Source organism: Sarcophilus harrisii, chromosome 2 (assembly GCF_902635505.1).
Source record: "Sarcophilus harrisii chromosome 2, mSarHar1.11, whole genome shotgun sequence".
NCBI classification, from domain to species: domain Eukaryota; kingdom Metazoa; phylum Chordata; class Mammalia; order Dasyuromorphia; family Dasyuridae; genus Sarcophilus; species Sarcophilus harrisii.
Genome location: NC_045427.1, coordinates 547,285,842 through 547,305,712, shown reverse-complemented (window position 1 = coordinate 547,305,712; position 19,871 = coordinate 547,285,842). Strand labels below are relative to the sequence as shown.

Here is a 19,871-nt window from a genome sequence, read left to right as displayed (position 1 = left end):
AACTGGAAACTGAATGGATGCCCATCAGTTGGAGAATGGCTGAATAAATTGTGGTATTATGAATATTATGGAATATTATTGTTCTGTAAGAAATGACCAACAGGATGATTTCAGAAAGGCCTGGAGAGACTTACACGAACTGATGCTGAGTGAAATGAGCAGAACCAGGAGATCATTATATACTTCAACAACAATACTATATGATGACCAGTTCTGATGGACCTGGCCATCCTCAGCAAGGAGATCAACCAAATCATTTCCAATGGAGCAGTAATGAACTGAACCAGCTACGCCCAGAGAAAGAACTCTGGGAGATGACTAAAAACCATTACATTGAATTCCCAATCCCTATGTTTTTGCCCACCTGCATTTTTGATTTCCTTCACAAGCTAATTGTCTGATTCTTTTTGTACAGCAAAATAATGTTTTGGTCATGTATACTTATTGTGTATCTAATTTATATTTTAATGTACTTAACATCTACTGGTCATCCCTGCCATCTGGGGGAGGGGGTGGGGGGTAAGAGGTGAAAAATTGGAACAAGAGATTTGGCAATTGTTAATGCTGTAAAGTTACCCATACATATAACCTGTAAATAAAAGGCTATTAAATTAAAAAAAAAGAATACATTCTTCTATCTCACATTATTTATTCTAATCTTCAAGAATCAATAATAATTTATTTGTACTCTTTTTAGCTCTACAGGATGCAATTACATAGCAGGGATAAATGGAGAAAGAAGTCTCCTTCCTTCAAATCAGGGAGAAAGTTCCCTTTAGCCATATAGGTCCAGGTTACTTTTTCATTAACATAGAGATTAAGTAATTTACCCAGAGATATACAATCAGCATTTATTAAGGCCATATCTTTTTGGTTCCAAGGATAGTTCTCAAACCATTACATAATGCTGCCAAACCAAACACACACACACACACACACACACAAATATTATACCTCACCAAAGAGATATAATAGGAAATACTTGCTCTCTACCCATATCAGGGAAATGTTTTTCTTTAACTAGATTCTTCCTTTTCCCCACTAATCAGAAATTAATGGGTGAAAAATTCAATTATCTCCAAGTTACATTTATTTATTGTTACATCAAATTTATTTATTTATTTATTTGAATGAAGGAAACATTTATGTTATATTCTTGTAGGAATGGGTGCCTAGGTTAGCAGACACATCTTGAATCTCCAAAGGCAGTTTTAAATTAAATTTAATATAACATTTAGGCAGCTAGATGTTGCAGTAGATAGACTGTTAGACTTGGAGTCAAGAAGACCTGAGTTCAAATTCAAACTCAAATACTTGATGGTTGTATGAATGGTCAATTCATTGACCACCTTCTGCCTCAATTCCTTCATTTGAAAAATGAGAAAAATGGTAACTCAGTATCAGATCAGTTCCACGGTTGCTGTGAGAATAAAGTAAAATTATATTTTTAAAGTGCTTTGCAAATCTTAAAATGCTATATAAATGCTATTATTAAGTAAGCTAATTATAATTAAGTTGTTATTATTATTATTCAGTCTAATTTCAGTGAATATACCTGGAATTTTTGAGATGGTAAATAGACCAGGGGCTTAAACTTAAGCATTGTAATTGTTTCTGTTGCTTCTCTCTCCTCAATGATTTCCCATGCCCGATCAAACAATAGGTTCACTAGTTTATTGATCATTCGGAAAGGCTGAGGCAGAGAATCAACGCTTTGATCTGGATCCTTTAGGAAAAAATCTCCTTCTTCATCCTTAATCCAATCCTGTTCTTCATAAGCAGGAATCTCCTGAGGTCCTTTCCGGATATATACTGGCATCTTGATCTTACTGGTCTACCTGTTATCCTCAAAATGAGTTTTCTTTGGGAGATACAATGGTAGAAACTGGCAATTTCTTTTTCAGAAATTTCTGCAAAGTTGTTGCAAAATCACTGTTGAAAAAGTGAGATATTATAAAAGAAATAAAAAGTACGTTCTTAAGGATAATATACAATCTATCATGAGCCTGATTTCCTATGAATTAAACATCATGAGATTATTTCCTCTGGAAACCTGAACTTTCATCATATCAGGCTCCTTACCTTGTTCATTGAAGATACTCCCCACTCTCAGCTGTGATGTCAGGTGAAAATTTCTATACTGATATTCAATTACTTGATACTTACCATTAGATCTCTGAAGACTTTTTAGGTACTAATCAGGCATATTTTCTATTTTGGGCCCAACAGAATATGCAACTATAAAATGAGGAAATTGATTTTGTATAAAAGAAATTTTATTACTAAGTAATCTCAGGGTTATTTCAACTCTAATATTCTCTGATTCATTACTCTAATTACATTAAGTCCTGGAATACTGGAATACTTGGAATTGAGTAAAACAATATATTCACTTAAGACCTTATTTGAATATTTACAATGTAAAAATAAAGAAAATTCAAAATACACACTGTGAAGGCTACAACATATAGTTAAGTGAGTAGTCCCCTGAGTCGGTCCATATATTTTGAGCAGTCACTGAAGATAGACAATGATCTCAGCCCACATCTAAATAAGAGGATGAAAATGAGATAGATTGATTTTTTTTAAATGGAAGATCATATTCAGTAACCCTGAATAGCTCACTGTCATTTTTTAAATATTATTTAAGTTACAAAAAAAGCACAGATCTGCACTGGTTAGAGGAGTTCTTCACAAGGAACTCATAATAAAGATGAAATCACAGCTTAATTAAAAAAAAAAAAGAGAGAAAAACAAAACTTCCAGGAATATTATAAGGCTATAAACAAGGGAACACTACAACCTCAGTAGAATCACAAGTGGAAGTGACCCAAAAGGCAAGAAACTCTCAGTTGGTAGAAGTAGGATACAGAATATTACCACTGATGATGTACCTGCAGACATTTAGGACTGGGGAAAAAAAAAAAGATATTCAGGGGAGAGGAAGAAATAAAACATGTTCAGCTTGAGTGCTGAAATGATACCTATAAAACATTAAAAGAAGCAAAGGCTAAACTCCTCTACAAAAGGATTAAAATAGGAAAGAATTGCATAAAACAGGCAATCCTGGATAGAAGTCGCAATGAGAACATTCCTAATAATGGCTTTCTCCTTACCAAATCAAATAATACAAATAAACGAGCCCACAATTAAAAAAAAATTCAATAATGACAAGAAAAAGAAAAGTGAAAGAACTTGCCAATATAAAATTCTTAATCAGTGACAAACTCAGCAGTATGCCATTCTACTCTCATGGCCTTCTTTATGACTCAGGGAAATTAATAACCTCCTCAGGTAGGGGAGGTTTTTTTTTAATAGTAAATTTATTTATTTTTAATATACATTGCTTTATGAATCATGTTGGGAAAGAAAAATCAGAGCAAAAGGGAAAAACCATGGAAGAGATTAAAAAAAAAAACAGAAAAAAGAAGTGAACATAGTATGTGTTGATTTACATTTAATCTCCTTTGTTCTATGGATGCAGGTGGCATTCTGTTCAAAGTCTATTGGGATTGCTTTGGATCACTGAACCACTGAGAAGAATCAAGTCTTTCATGGTTGATCATCACACATTCTTGCTGTTATTGTGTACACTGTATTCCTGGTTCTCCTTGTTTTGCTCAGCATCAGTTCAGTAAATCTTTCCAGGCCTTTCTAAAATCAGCTTGTTCATCATTTTTTTATAGATAATATTCTATTACCTTCATGTACTACAACTTTTTCAGCCATTCTCCAGCTGATAGCCATCCACTCCTTTTCCAATTCTTCGCCACCACAAAAAGAGGTGCTACAAACATTTTTGCACATGTGGTTCCTTTTTTCTCCTTTCTGATTTCCTTGGGATATAGATTAAGTAACAGCGCTGCTGGGCTAGAAGGTATGCAAAGTTCCAGACTGCTCTCCAGGATGACTGGATCATTTCACAACTTCACCAACAACAGTGTTAGGGAAGTTTTAAACTTTAAACCTGACTTTTAGAATTAACTTCTAAGCAGTTAAAAGAATCTTTGCCAAGATGAGGTGAGGTCCATGAATAAGACCAGTCCTGAGATACAAGAAGAAAGGGAGTGGAGTGTTTTGGAGCCTTAGGAATAAAAAAGTGATGAAGGACAGACACTCATGTCACCCTAGGTTCAAGTCTGAGTATCTGCATAAAGGTCTCCTTGGTGGTGGATTAAATAGATACATACATATTCATCACCTGGGGTCAATGTGAGGGAGAGGGTGCTCCATGGACTTGGAAAGCAAAGACCCTTCTGGCTTTCAGCTTTGAGAAAGGACATAGTTCAAGGCTGCTTGGGGAATGAATATAAAGGGGCTGGAAAATAGAAAAGGGGGGAAGGCAAGGTACACACAAAGGGTATAAGATGGCAGATGAGGATCTGGAAAATTCCAGAGAATGGGCCAGTCGGGGGCCTGAGACTGCCAGGGATGCCTCTTGAAATGGCAGTGCCAGCGAGAGAGTCACCAGTATGGAGAAGATGGCCCCAGGACATGGGATGGGATAGAGAAATCCAGAGAGTAGCTGAGCCAGGAGTGAAACCTCAAGTTTAAATCATTCAGCGATTTAGTCAAATTTTAGAACTAAAAATCAAAGAACAAACTGTGCAAGTAGTGAAGGAAAAAAGCCTTCAAATTCTAAAGTTTCTTTAAAATCAGTAACATGAGATAAACCCATGATTAAAGGAAAAATCTGAATATAATATTATGAAGAACAAGAGAGAAACATTGTTACACCAAAATAAAATATCTTACAAAAAGGAAACCTAAGTATCAAAGAAAATAATTGAGTATTTAGTCAAAGGGAAGAACTAAAATTATTCCTTCAAGAGAACATGCAAACTCATAAAACAGCATACACTTAAAGACTCTTAAATATTAATGAAAGTGCAGGTAGTTTATTTTCATAGGGATAATGCTAGACAAGAACATGAATGAAGGACTTGGGGGGGGGATGTCTTTTCATTTGTTGTTTAATTTTCTTATAAAAAAAAAAACAACCCTAGAACCTCTTATACTTCCCCGGAGTGACCATGACAAGGCAAAGAGAACATCAATGGGCTAAAAATCTAAGGAGTAGGGGGCAGCTAAATGGAGCAGTGAATAGAGTACCAACCTGAGTTCAAATTCAGCATCAAAAATTTAACACTTACTAGCTGTGTGACTCTTGGCAAGTCACTTAATCTCTAAACAAAACCAAAACCAAAACTAAAAAAGAAAAAATTGCCTCTCGAACATAAAACAACTCAAGGCAGATTTTTAAAAATTTAAATAAAAAAAAAGAATAAGGATCAGAAGATCTACTCAGAAAGTCGGGAAAAGAAATATGGAAAAAGTGAATTATATTTGAAATATGTATATCTCAACACTTCATTAGGAAATATTATGGACAATAGGAAAATGACTCTCAGAAGAGAAGATGGCCAAATAATCATTGAGGAATCTCAAGAGAAGAGATGGGTGACAAGTTTTTAATTGCTCCCCCTGCCTTCGGTGTGGTGAGAGAGTAAAGATAGGACATTAGAACCTAAACCCAGAAAAGGAATGAGAATTTGGGAACAATTTTAGAACAAGCACGAAGTGATCTTATGAAGGCAAAAGGGAGAGAGGTAAACTCTTTCTGAAGGTGGAGAAAAGGTTGCAGACACATGGGGACATTAGCTTCTACAAGACACATGGGGACTGTGCATCTCAGTGTAACTCCCATTGGAGAGAAGAAATGTTTCCTTTGGGCACCCAGGAACAGCAGCATCAGAGAAGGTTAAACAGGATATCAAAAATTCAGGAGAGTGTCATGGCATCAAAAAGGATAAACCATGAAGGAAAATATAAAGAACAGGATCAAATCCCATTGATTAGGGTGATAGAGCATTTTCCACTAATATATTTCCCACATAAACAAAAGCTCTTTGGGATCCTTAATACTTTTTAAGATTGTAAAGGGATTCTGAGACAAAAATATTTGAGAATTTCTATTCTAGAGGATCCTAGAAGTGGTGAGGAGTAAGAAAGGTAGTACAATGAAAAACAACACATCTCCCATTGATAAACAGTCAAAGGATATGAATATGCAGTTTTCAGAACAAAAAATCAAAGCTATTTATAGCCATGTGAAAAAAAATGTCCTAAATAACTATTGATTAGAAAAATACAAATTAAAACAATTCTGAGGTACCATTTCACACCTATCATAATTGCTAATATGACAGAAAAGGAAAATGATAAATATTAGAGGGATCATGGAAAAACTGGAATGATAATGCATTTTTGGTGGAGTAGTAAACTGATCCAACCATTCTGGAGAGCAATTTGGAATGATGCTCAAAGGGCTATCAAACTGTGTATCTTTTACCCAGCAATACTACTACCAGATCTGTATCCCAAAGGGATCAAAGAAAAAGGAAAAGGACCTACATGTATAAAAATATTCATAGCAGCTCTTTCTGTGATAGCAAAGAATTGGAAATGGAGGAGATGCACATTATTTGTGGAATAGTTGAATGGTTTATGAATGTAATGGAATACTACTGTGAAATAAAAAAAAATGATGACCAGACTGATTTCAGAAAAAAACCATGGAAAGACTCAAATGAATTGCTCAAAGTGTAATGAGCAGAACCAGGAATAAACAATAACAGCAATACTATATAACAATCAATTGTGAATGACTTAGCTATTCTCAGTAGTATCAAGACAATTACAAAGGATTTATGATGAAAATGTTATATACCTCCAGAGAAAAAGCTGACTGATAAAATGCTGATCAAAACTTATCTTTTTTTTTTTTTACTTTATTTTTCTTGTTTTTTTTTTTTCTGGTTTGTTTTTTCTTTTGCAAATGGCTAATAAGGAGATATGTTTTAGATGGCTGCACACATATAATCTATCTCTAATTGTTTAATGACTCAGGGAAGTCAGAATGGTAGGAGAAAGAATTTAGAAGTTAACATTTGAAAAAATAAATGTTAATTTTTTTACATTTAATTGAGAAAAATAAAATTGAAAACAGATCTTGGAAAGTGGCATTAATTATTGTTATCACTGAAGTAGAAGAATGGATAAATGGAAGATAGGAGGAAAGAAAAGATTAACTACTTCAGTGTTATCCGAGTTAGGAACAGGAAAAGTAAAACAAGGGAGAGAAAAACAATAAGAGTAAAATAAAGGAATTTTGAGTGGGCCAAGGTAATAGGAGTAAGAAATTGGAGAGGAGAATGAGGTTCAGAGAAAAGTAAGCAAAATAAACTTCAGAGATTAGGGTCTAATTTATAAGAGGAGGTGAATATATATACACATTATATATACATATGTGTGTAATATGATATATACTATGTGTTTATAATATACATATACCCAAATGTGTGTATCTATGTGTATGTATGTATATACATGTAACATATACAGAGAGTGAGAGAGGAAGAGAGAAAGAGGGAGACAGAGAGAAAGGTTGGGGTGTTATGGGCCAGAACTTGAAACAAGGTACTAAGTGGAATTGAGGAGACAATGTTTAAATCTAGTTTAGCATTGATTTAATCCTACAACAAATAATAGTTTCCTAGTGATATAATGATTGATGCATACTCAGTGTGGGGCACATAAGGTAGGGGCCTCAGCCAAGATTGATTCGGATGGGCCTCTAAGAAAGCTAACTGGACCCCAGGAAAGGAGACAAGACTTTGAAGAAGACAATAAAGGATTTGGACTTTAACACCTGGCTGCACTTGCAGTGATTACTGAACTGAAACAAAGGCTGCTCCCAAGAACCCAGACACCTCTAGGAAACCAAACCAAAGAGAATATTACATTGGGGGGGAAAGAGAGACAGAGAAATCTATTTTCTCTTTAAGATAGGAATAATGAGACTTGCTTTCTCTATTCTATAGGGTTATTGGGGTGAAATAACTTTATAAATCTTAAAGTGTTTTAAATATGAATTATTATAATGCTAATCATCTAAAATTTGTGTTTTTCCTAGCACCCAGCACAGTGCTCTATAAATAACAGGCACTATGTTTTTAAATTGCTTCTTTCTCATTTTCTAAGTTTCAGGGATATCACTTAAAAGTCACTACAATGTTCCCAAGAAAAATATTGCATAGTTTTCCCAAGTTAAGCTTTTTCAATATTTATCAAACTCTATGAAAAATGATTATGCCTAACATCATATTACAATGTAAACATTCCTCCTTAATTTTAGTTCCATTCCATCTGTTGATTACCTCCAATTTATTCAGTATATAGTTTGTACACAGTTATTTGTATGCTGTTCTCCTTTAGACTGTGAGGTACTTAAGGACAGGGACCATTTTTGCCTTTTTTCTCTATCTCTAGTGCTTGAACTGGCACGTGGAAGACACTTAATAAATGTTTGTTGATTGGATAACAAAAGATAATATCAAATATTCTATTATTTAAAAATTCCTTCTACATCTTACCGAAACTTCTTTCATTATTTGTAAAATTACAAACATTTTACAGCAGCTATTCCAAGCTATTCTTTTTTTTTTTTTTTTTTGGTCAAGACAATTGGAGCTGTGAATTGCCTAGGGTCACACGCCTAGTAAGTGTCAAGTGTTTGAAGTCAAATTTGAACTCAGCTCCTACTGACTCCAGGGCCAGTGCTCACACTACTAGCTGCCACTGTTCATTCTTTTATGATTTATGGTAGATGACCTAACTCTACTCTACATCTTGCCTCAGAAATTCTCAGTATTATCTCTTGTTGTCTCCCATTTCTTTCTACCGCTTCAAAAGAAGTATCCTTTCAGTTGGGGAATGGCTGAATAAATTACACTATATGAATGTTATAGAATGTTATTGTTCTACAAGAAAAGATCAACAGGCTAATTTCCGAGAGGCCTGGAGAGACTTACATGAACTGATGCTGAGTGAAATGAGTAGAACCAAGAGAACCTTGTACATAACAAAAGCAACATTTAGGTGATGATCAGCTCTGAGGATCTTTTCAACAATGAAATGATTCAGGCCATTTCCAATAGACTTACTTGTGATGGAGAGAGCCATTTGCATCCAGAAAGAGAATTTTGAGAACTCAATGTGGACCACACAGTAGTATTTTCACCTTTTTTGGGTTATTTGCTTGCTTTTTTTTCTTTCTCATTTTTCCTTTTTGATTTTTCTTGTGTAGCAAGAAAAATGTGGAAATATGTTAGAAGAATTGCATCATTTAAACTATATTGGATTACTTGCTGTCTAGGAGAGGAGGCAAGGGGGGAAGGGAGGAAGAAAAATGTGGAAGGTTTTGCAAGATTGTATGTTGAAAACTATCTTTGCATATATTTTGAAAATAAGAAGCTATTATTAAAAAAACTCCAAAAAAGTATCCTTCTGTCTTCTTAATTCCATCTCCTATCTCCTCATCATTTCTCTCTCTCTTTTTTTTAATAACTTTTTATTGACAGAACCCATGCCAGGGTAATTTTTTACAACATTATCCCTTGCACTCACTTCTGTTCCGATTTTTCCCCTCCCTCCCTCCACCCTTTCCCCCAGATGGCAAGCAGTCCTATACATGTTAAATAGATTACAGTAGATCTTGGATACAATATATGTGTGCAGAACCGAACACTTTTCTTGTTGCTCAGGGAGAATTGGATTTAGAAGGTATAAATAACCTGGGAAGAACAAAAGTGCAAGCAGTTTGCATGCATTTCCTAGTGTTCTTTCTTTGGGTATAGCTGCTTCTGTCCATCCTTGATCAATTGAAACTAAGTTAGATCTTGTCTTTGTTGAAGAAATCCACTTCCATCAGAATACATCCTCATACAGTGTCGTTTTTGAGGTATATAATGATTTCCTGGTTCTGCTCATTTGGCTCAGCATCAGTTCATGTAAGTCTCGCCAATCCTCTCTGTATTCGTCCTGCTAGTCATTTCTTACAGAACAATAATATTCCATAACATTCATATACCACAATTTACTCAACCATTCTCCAGTTGATGGGCGTCCATTCATTTTCCAGCTTCTGGCCACTACAAACAGGGCTGCCACAAACATTTTGGCACATACGGTCCCTTTCCTTTTTTAACTCTTTGGGGAAAAAGTAGAAACACTCTGGATCAAAGGATCAACAGTTTGATAACTTTTGGGCATAGTTCCAAATTGCTCTAGAATGGCTGGATGTTTCCAAATTCTACCAACAATGTACAGTGTCCCTGTTTTCCCCCCCCTCAACATTCTGCATTATCTTTCCTTGTCATTCTGGCCAATTGACAGGTGTATAGTGGTATCTCAGAGTTTCTTAATTTGCATTTCTCGTCAATAGTGATTTGGAACCTTTCATATAAAAATTGTTTAATTTCATATCTGAAAATTGTCTGTTCATATCCTTTGACCATTTTCAATTGGAGAATGGCTTGTTTCTTATTTGAGTCAATTCTCTATATATTTTGGAAATGGTCCTTTATCAGAACCGACTGTAAAAATGTTTTCCCAGTTTATTGTTTCCTTTAATCTTGCCTGCATTGTTTGTTTTGTCAAAATCTTTTCAATTTGATATAATCAAAATTTTCAATTTTGAGTCAATAGTGATCTCAGTTCTTCTTTGGTCATAAATTCCTTCCTCTTCCACAGGTCTGAAGGGTAAACTATCCTATGTCTTCAATTTTTATGATCTCTTTTTTGTAGATCTGAACCCTTTTGCCTTATTTTGGTGTATGGTGAAGTGTGGGTCAATCCTAGTTTCTGCCATACTAATTTACAATTTTCCCACAATTTTTGTCAAATAATGCATTCTTATCCCAAAAACTGGGTCTTTGGGGTTTTCAAACACTAGATAATTAAAGTTTTGGCTGTTTGTCCTTTGAACTAATTTTTTGTCAACTAGTCTTTTCTTAGCCAATACCGATAGTTTTAGTAACTGCTGCCTTATAATATAATTTTGATCTGGTGCTAAACCACCTTCATTTGATTTTTTTTCATTAATTCCTTGAAATTCTTGACCTTTTGTTTTCCATATGAACTTTTTTTTTATTTTTTCTAGGTCTAAAATAGTTTTGGAAAAAGTCAATTGGTATAGTCTAAATAAATAGATTAGTTTAGGTAGTATTGTCATCTTTATTATATTTTCTCACCCAATAAGAGCATTTAATATGTTTCAGTTGGTTAGATCAGACTTAATTTTTGTGGAAAGTGTTTTAGTTTTGCTCATAAAGTTTCTGATTTTCCCTTGGCAATGATTCCTAAATTTTTTACTATCAGTAGTTACTTTAAATGGGTTTCTTTGTAACTCTGACTGTTGGATTTGTTAGTGATATATAAGAATGCTGATGACTTATGTGGGTTTATTTTATAACCAACAATTTTAAAATTTTGGATTATTTCTAATAACTTTTTAGTAGAATCTCTGGGGGTTCTCTAAGTATCCATCATATCCATCACAAAAGGTGATAATTTTGGTTTCCTCATTCCCTATTCTTATTCCTTTAATATCTTTCTCAGCTCTTATTGCCAAAGCTACCATTTCTAATATAATATTAAATAGTAACAGTGATATGGGCAACCTTGTTTCCTCCTGATCTTTTGGGAATGGTTGCAGTTTGTCCCCATTACATATGTTACTGCTGGTTTAAATAGATGCTACTGATTATTTTTAAGGAAAGTCCATTTTTCCTATCTCTCAAGTGTTTTTTTAATAGGAATGGATTTGGATTTTATCAAACTTTTCTGCATCTATGGAGATGATCATATGGTTTTGTTAATTTGGGTTTTATTAATATGGCCAATTATCTGATAGTTTTCTAATATTGAACCAGCCTGTTCCTGGTATAAATCCCTACTTGATCAGGTGAATTATCCTGGGGATGGTTTTTCTGTAAATCTTTTTGCTAATATTTTTTTAAGATTTTAGCATCAATATTCATTAGGGAGATTGGTCTTAATTTTCTTTCTCTGTTTTCAACCTACCTGGTTTAGGTATCAGTACCATTCTGTGTCATAAAAGGAATTTGGTGGATTCTTTCATTCCCTCTTTTTCAAATGTTTATAAACATTGGCATAATTGTTCTTTGAATATTTGGTAGAATTACATGTAAATCCATCTGGTCCCTGGGGATTTTTTGGAGTTGATTAATACTTTTTATTTCTTTTCTGAAATGGGACTATTTAAACTTACTTCCTCCTCTGATAATCTGGGAAGCCTATATTTTTGGAGGTAGTCATCCATTTCGTTTATTATCAAATTTATTGGGTAAAGGTTGGGAAAAATTATTATTTCTTTAATTTCCTCTTCATTGGTGGGAAACTTCTCCCTTTTCATTTTTAAGACTACTAATTTGATTTTCCCTCTCCTTTTTCTAATCGATTTACCAAAGGTTTATAATTTTACTGGTTTTTCATAAAACCAACTCAGTTTTTTTACTAGTTCAATAGTTTTTTTTAGTTTCAATATTATTAATTTCTCCTTTTAATTTTAAATTTCAAGTTTAGTAATTGATTGGGGGTTTTTAATTTGGTCTTTCTAGCTTTTTTTAAGTTAAAACCCAATTCATTGACCTTCTCTTTCTCTATTTTGTTCAAGTAAGCCTCTAAGAATATAAAACTTCCCCTTATTACCCTTTGGTGCATCCCAATTTTGGTATGATGTCTACTTTTTGTCATTATCTTGGTGAAGTTATTGTGTCTATAATTTGCTGTTTCAAATCATTCTTTAAGTAGTTATTTAGTTTTTTTTTTTACCCAACTTTTGTTGAATGTTTTTATTGCATTGGATCTGAAAAAAGCATTTACTATTTCTGCCTTCCTGCATTTAATTTTGAGGTCTTTATGTCCTAATATGGTAATTTTGTGTAGGTTCATGAGCTGCTGAGGAAAAAGTATACTCCTTTCTATCCCTTCAGTTTTCCCAGGATCTATCATACCCTAGTCTTTCTAATTTCTTTTCCTCTTTAATTTCTTTCTTATTTGTTTTGTGATTTGATTTATCTAAATCTGAGGTCAAGATTGAGGTCTCCGCTTTTGTTTTGCTGTTTTTCTTCTCTAACTCTTTAACTTCTCCTTTAGGAAGTTAGATGCTATACCACTTTGCATATATGTTTAATACTCATATTGCTTCATTTCTATATACCTTTTACAAGATATAGTTTCCTTCCTTATCTCTTTTTAATTAGATCAATTTTGCTTTTCGTCTGAGATAAGGATGCTACCTCTTTTTTGACTTCACCTGAGCATAATAGTTCTGCTCCACCTTTTACCTTTCTCTTTATATCTCCCTTTTTAAATGTTTTTCCTGTAAACAACATATTGTAGGGTTCTGACTTTTGATCAGTCTGCTTATCCCTCTTCTTTATGGGGAGTTCATCCCATTACATTTACAGTTAAGTTACTAATTCTGTTTTTCCCCATCCTAATATCCCCAGATTTGCTTTTCTTTTCTTGCCCTCTTTCCTCACTTCCTTATTTTAAACATTGGGTCCGTCACCTACTCTCCCTCTTTGTTCTCTCCTCCTCCTTTGATCCTTCCCCTTGTCCCTTCCCAACTCTTTTTCCCTTTTCCTTTCCTTACTTTTTAATGAGGGTGAGAAGTTCTCTAAAAACAAATGTTAATTTTTCCTCTTTGAGCCCTCTGTGAAATAAGATTAAATGTTCCTCCCCCTCTTAAGTTCCCTCAGATTGATAGGTTTCCTTTGCCTCATGGCCCGGGTTTCCCTCTTTTTTTCCCCCTTTCCCCTTTTTCTGACACTATCCCTTTCCATTTCCTTCCCTTTTTATCTTATTAAAAAATCAAATTATACATTGATTTTATTTTATCAACAAATACAGTTCTCAAAGGTTCCTTTACCTTTTCTTGTCTTGAGTTCTTTTTGGAATCAAATTTTTGTTTAAGTCTGGTTTTTTCTTTAGAAACAGATGGAATTCTCTGTTTCATTAAATGTCCATCTTCTTCCATGGAAAAAATCTCACCTTAGCTGGGTAGTTTATTTTGGCTGCATTCAAATTCTTTTTCCTTTCAAATATCAAATTCAGGCCCTTGATCCTTTAATGTTGGGCAGCCAGATTTGTGTTGTAATTGGGCACCTTGGTATTTAACTTTTTTTCCTGGATGCTTGAAATTTTTCTTTTCGAAAATTCAAGTTTGGCCAATATTCCTCGAATCTTTATTTTGGGTCTTTTTCAGAAGGGGTTGTGGATTCACCCTATTTTCCTTCCAGTTCTATTCTTCGGGCGTTCTCTTTAATAATTTCCTGTAAAATATATCTAGGCTTTTTATCCCTTTTTGGGTATCCGATGATCCTTGGTTTTTCTCTCCTTGATCTATTTTCCAGGTCCGTTTTTTCAAGTAAATATTTGACATTTTTTTCCAATCTTTCATTTTTTTGGTTTTGCTTGACCTTGACTGATTCTTCCTGTCTCAATGGTCAGTCATTTCTATTTTTCAGTTCTGACTTTTATGTTATTTTTTTATTGCTTTTTTTACTTCTTTTTGTATATGTCTATTGAATTTTTAAATGAGTCATTTTGCTCTATGGCATTTTTTTTCCATTTCACTAATTTTTTTTTTTTTTTTAGTGAGTTATTTTCTTTCTCCAATTCACAAATTCTATTTCCGCATTCTTGGGGTTTTTTCCTTTTCAGTTCCATTTCAGGGTTGTTTTTTTTCCACTTTGTCAAATTTTCTTTTAGTGGTTATTTCTTTTCTGACTCTCTTGCATAGCTTTCTTTCCTTTCCATTTTTTCTTCTAGTTCTCTTTTAAGGTTTTAATATCTTTCAGGAGGCCTTTTGTATTGGGGACCAACTTGTCTGGAACTGTCCTATTAGTCTCTTCAGGGTTGGCTGTTCTCTTTCTGGGGAAACTATCAATTGTCCATTTGATTTTCTTACTCATTTTATTTGCCTTTGGGTCTGCCTTCAGGGCCGGAGGTTACCAGCTTCTTCTGCAGAGCAGTGGCGATTTGGAAGGGTGCTGTCCTGCTAGCCGGCTGCAAAAAACCGGGTTGGAGTGCTCTGGGAAAGAGTTCCCCACCTGGAAGTAACTCAGGCCTGCAGGGCAGGCTGGGGAAAATGCTCTGCAAAGAACCCCGCTGTGTGAGATGACTGCCCATGGGGCTAGATGCTGAGCAGTGAGAGTTTCACTATCCTAAGCCAAATCCCTGGGGCTGTGGGTATTGATTGGGTGAATGGATTTCAGGGGACGGGTATCTGTAGAGCACAGTCCTTTGGGAAGTTTTTTGCCCCAGGCTGAGCCCCCCACTTGCTGATTAGAGGCTGCCCAGTGTGTAATCCCTGCCTTTTTGTAACTCCCTGCAAAGCCCTGAACTGGGATGTGGCTGCAGGGCTGTGTTTCAGTCCTGAATACTTCCCGGGTTTGATGCTCAGCCAGATCTTGTTGGGTTCTGGCATTTTTAGGACCCTCTGTTCCAGGCTTTAATTTCTCTGCCAGTTCTGCTTTGTAATCAAGGCAGAGCAGTTCCTATCGGTGGTCCTTACTTCTCTAACAGAGATCCCCCGCCCCTGGTTCTCAGGGGCCTGTCTCTCACTGCCTGTGTTGGTCTGTTCCTGGCCCCTCAGGACAAACCCCGGCCATCTTAATTGACTTAAGCAGGTAAGTTGTATGCTTCTATCTTCATGGTTTAAGCAGTGAAGAGCTATTTCTGAAGACTGGATAAAATAATTTGGTTATGGGGGTGGAGGAGCTTAGAATTAGCATGCCTTCTCCGCCATCTTGGCTCCGCCCTGTCTCATCATTTCTCTTCTTTCTAAAAACTGTACATTGTATTTCATGGACATTTAGTTTTTCTTTTTATTAGCTCTAACTCATCTGCCTGCAGATAAACTCAGTTCTCCCCAAACAGGGAGGAAAAAAAAGCCTCCCCTTAACTCTTCTACCTATATCTGTACTATCTGATCTCTTTATTTCTCTTCGGCAATAAATTTCTTGAAAAAGTATCCTACACTTCATGCTTATACTTCGTAAAATAATCTATTGCTTAATACCTTGTGAACAGGTTGCCCTCCTCATCATTACTGAAATTGCCATCTCAAAAGTAATTCATAGACTTCCTTAGTGACAAATTCAAAGGCATTTTCTCATTCTTTATTCTTCTCAAATTCTCTGCAGCATCTGAACTGCTCACTGAACTTCTGGATAACCTTTCCTCCTCCCTGATTTTCAAAGACCTACACTTTGTAATTTACAGAATTTATCTATTCTGCAAAACCATAAATACTCTTACCATGAGAAAGGATAATTCATCCACAAACTCAGAAGTTTTAATTCTTTTCTAAAGAGAAAACTAAAACTGGGCAGAGACTTTAATGTACAAATTGACCAAGAAGCTGAAACTTAAACTAGATATTCTAGAATTCAATGCAAGTTAGGACGACTCAATTTTTGAAAGTTGTAAACAACTAAATCTAGTTAATCAGTCATTTAATTCGTATTCATTAATTGCTTGCTTTATGCCAGGTACCATATTAAAAGACGGATTCTAATAAAGACAAAAGATAGGCTACTCTTAAGGAGTTAAGAGTCTAAATGGAATACAAATAGGATACATACAGGATAAGCTGGAGAAATTCAGAGGTGATGGTTTAAAAAAGAACTAAGGAATTGAAAGTATTTGAAATTATGCTGATGGCAAAAACAGATTTGGGGGTTGAAAGAAAGGGGGAAAAGTGGAATAACAATAGATAGATAAAATAAACTAATTTCATAGTTTGTGAACATGGGAATGGTACATTTGTGGATAATGGCAAGGTTAAGGCTATGATCACCTCTATAGTTGAGGTGGATGGTGGTCAACAGAAATGAGTAAGTTGAGAAACGGAGAGGTTATGGTTTTTGTAGAAATATTATTATGTATGTTGAAGTTCCCTCTGTAATGAGAGGAAGACTCGGGGAGTCGAGAAAGATTGTGGTGCTGGACTCATTAAAGAAGAATATTTTTGAGTTTGACTACTACTACTAGAATGCTGATTGGGTGGTACTTACTTATAGACTGAGTCAACATCAAAGGAAAAATGATTACTGAGTTTGGGTGGTAGGAAAAAAGCCCCAAAGTGGCAATGGGGCACAACCATGCTGCCAAGGTAAGCAGGGAGTTAGAGCATATGAGGGAAAGTACAAGCAATGCTGCAAAGTATAGCTAATTCTCTTATTGTCAAATTTGCACCATGCAAATAACCAACAGAAATAATAGAGAACAATGTAGAGGTCTTTTGTTTACCCAACTCATTTTTTTATTTGATTAATCTTCAATTAAAAGTTCTGATTTAAAGAATTATTTCACTTTTTCCCTTCTTCTGTTCTTCAGGTCTTTGCATGCTTTTCAAATCCTTTTTTACAACAAGCAGTTGTCCTAAGGGGAAGTCTAAACCATCCTACATCACTGTATGAAAAATTCGAGGATTGTGTGAAAAAAAGAAACCCATCAGAAAGGGAGTATTATATTAAGCTGAACATATACAGGCTATTGTGAGTCTTGTTTTCTGTATTTATTTGTCGTTTTCTAAGTGTCTTTAACATTTTCTGTTGGGTGAAATGAAAGGTATCCTGTACTTGATATGCATTTGCTACCTTGAAAGTGTCATAGAAGTTGGGACTCTATTACCTATCTTTCTCAAAACTCAGACATGAATTTTACCCAATGTCTACTAGAGATTTCCCAGAATAATTTCTAGATAGAGACATAAAGAGGGACATAAAAGATCTTTTGGAGGTATCTCCATGATCTCCAGAGCCAGACAGTGACAGGATTTCACACTGGCATTCAAAATTGTCCAAAATCTAATGCTACTTTACCTTTTTAGATTTAATCCATACTACTTCAGTCTATATATCCTTCCCTTTCATCAAACTGAACTGCTCATCTTCTTTGCATAGAACTCACTTTGCACTTATAATTCATTAAGAGATATGTGCAATATCTTAGTGTGGATAGGAAATTAACTAAATTTTGCATTTCTTCCAGATACCAAATTATGCTCTCCACCCTTGGAATCTTCTATGAATTTAGAATATATATTTCATCATAGCCACAGGTACTTTAGTTCTTTTTTTTTTGTTGCAGAAATGTTTTAATTTAATGTAATCAAAGTTGTTCATTTTATATGTTGTAATATTTGCTAGTTCTTCTTTAGTCATAAATTCCTACCTTTTCCAAAGATCCCATAGATAAACTATTCCTGGTATTTTAGTTTTTAATGTCACCTAAAGTGCTAGCTACCCTAAGAGCAATTAGAACAAGTTAGTTGAGGTAGCAAGGTATCCTGGGGAACAGATAGGAGGCAGCAGCATGTGCCAAGTAAATCAAATGGCTCTCCATCTCTTCTCTGACTGTGTTGCTGGTAGTTCAGAATCGATGACATCTATTCTGGTAGCTGCACTCTAATGACCGTGGAATTTAACAATGAAACTTTCCATATGTATTATCTCTTTCATTAGAATGTGAGTTTCTTGAGAACAGGTATTACCTTGTTTTTCTATTTGTGTCCTCAGTGCTTAGCACAATACTTTGTACGTAATAAGCACTAAATAAATCCTTCCTTAATTAAGGATGAAATAGACATTTTAAATTAATTCTTTAATTTCTTCATAAGATGAATACCATGAAATAGACATTTTAAATTAATTCTTTAATTTCTTCATAAGATGAATACCATGAAATAGACATTTTAAATTAATTCTCTAACCAGTCTTTACACTATGAAAAACCAGGCATTGAACAGTAAATAAGTAGTTCAGAGTAACTATCGAGGTTGATCCTTCAAGCCTCAAAAAAGTCACTGGAAATACTTATGAATTACTGTGAAATTGGTATAAAATGCTGTATTGTGATGGAATTTAGAGATGTGGGACTGAATCTACCTAGAGCACTGGACTCAGAATCAGGAAGACTAACAATCAACTCTTACTTTAGTCACAAACTAGGTAGCGCTGGACAAGTGACTACCTCATCTAATCTCAAGTTTCCCGCCTCCTTCCCCACCCCAATAGAAATAAAAGCACCAGCTTCAAAAGGTTGTATGTTGTGTATAGATCCATGTACCTACATGGAAAGTGCTATGCAAAGGTTAGTTATTATTATCATTTACTTTCTATCCGTGTGAACTCAGACAAGTCACTTCTACTCATCTGCAAAATAATTGGGGTTAAACCCGATGGTATTCTTTGAGCAGGGAGGCACTTTTTTTTGGCGGGGGGGGGGGGGGGGGGGGGGGGGGGGGGGGGGGGTGGGGGGGGGGGGGGGGGGATGACAGACTCCTTTGGCAGGCTTTAATGAAGCCTCTGGATTTTTTCTCAGAATATTTAGCAATGCATAAAACAAAATACATCGGATTATAAAGGAAATCCCTCCTCTCCTATTTTGAAAGAGCTAACAAAATATTGGTTTTTAAAATGTGTTTAGTTAATGAAAATATTATGGGGCTCCAAGACGATCCCTGAAAAGGGATCTTGAAGGTCCCTTTCCATTCTAAATCGGAAATTATAACCCTTGACCCGAACGACTGGGCGGTATTGACTCGTCTTCTCCATCTCATACAGATGAGGTAACGGAGGCAAAGATAAGTGACTTGCGCAGAGTCACACAGAGCTCGTAAAAAAGTGACTCCACTACGGCATCTCCCTAACCTGCACCACCCGATTAGCCCTACTAGACAACGCGAGAAATTCTCGGGGGTTGCCGCGTGGAGGGTAGGACGCACCTGAGAACCGCGCGGAGAGTAGGAGAGCACCCGCGTAGAGAGAGTTCCCAGTCTCGGCTCAGACAGAGGCATCTTAACTAGAGCCTCGTTGCCTCGGTAACCTGCGTATCCGGTTCGGCCGAGAAGTTTCGCGTTCTTCCTTTTCGGCGTCTTTCAATTCTGTTGCCACGGTAACCCTTACTTCCGGTTAAGCCTGGGAGTCCTTGAA

General features: G+C 35.4%; 1 protein-coding gene across 2 annotated transcripts in view; it reads right to left on the bottom strand.

Moving 5' to 3' along the window:
* WDR93 (WD repeat domain 93) overlaps positions 1 to 19,834 on the bottom strand; it is a 62,875-nt gene extending 43,041 nt beyond the window's left edge. For both annotated transcript variants that reach the window (XM_031955590.1, XM_031955591.1), the window contains exons 1-2: positions 19,664 to 19,834; positions 1,556 to 1,932 (exon numbers count right to left, since the gene is read on the bottom strand). In XM_031955590.1, coding sequence (XP_031811450.1) covers positions 1,556 to 1,819 — 264 coding nt within the window. In that variant the 5' untranslated portion in view covers positions 1,820 to 1,932; positions 19,664 to 19,834. The remainder of the gene's footprint in view (positions 1 to 1,555; positions 1,933 to 19,663) is intronic.
* Between the last annotated feature and the right edge of the window lie 37 nt (positions 19,835 to 19,871).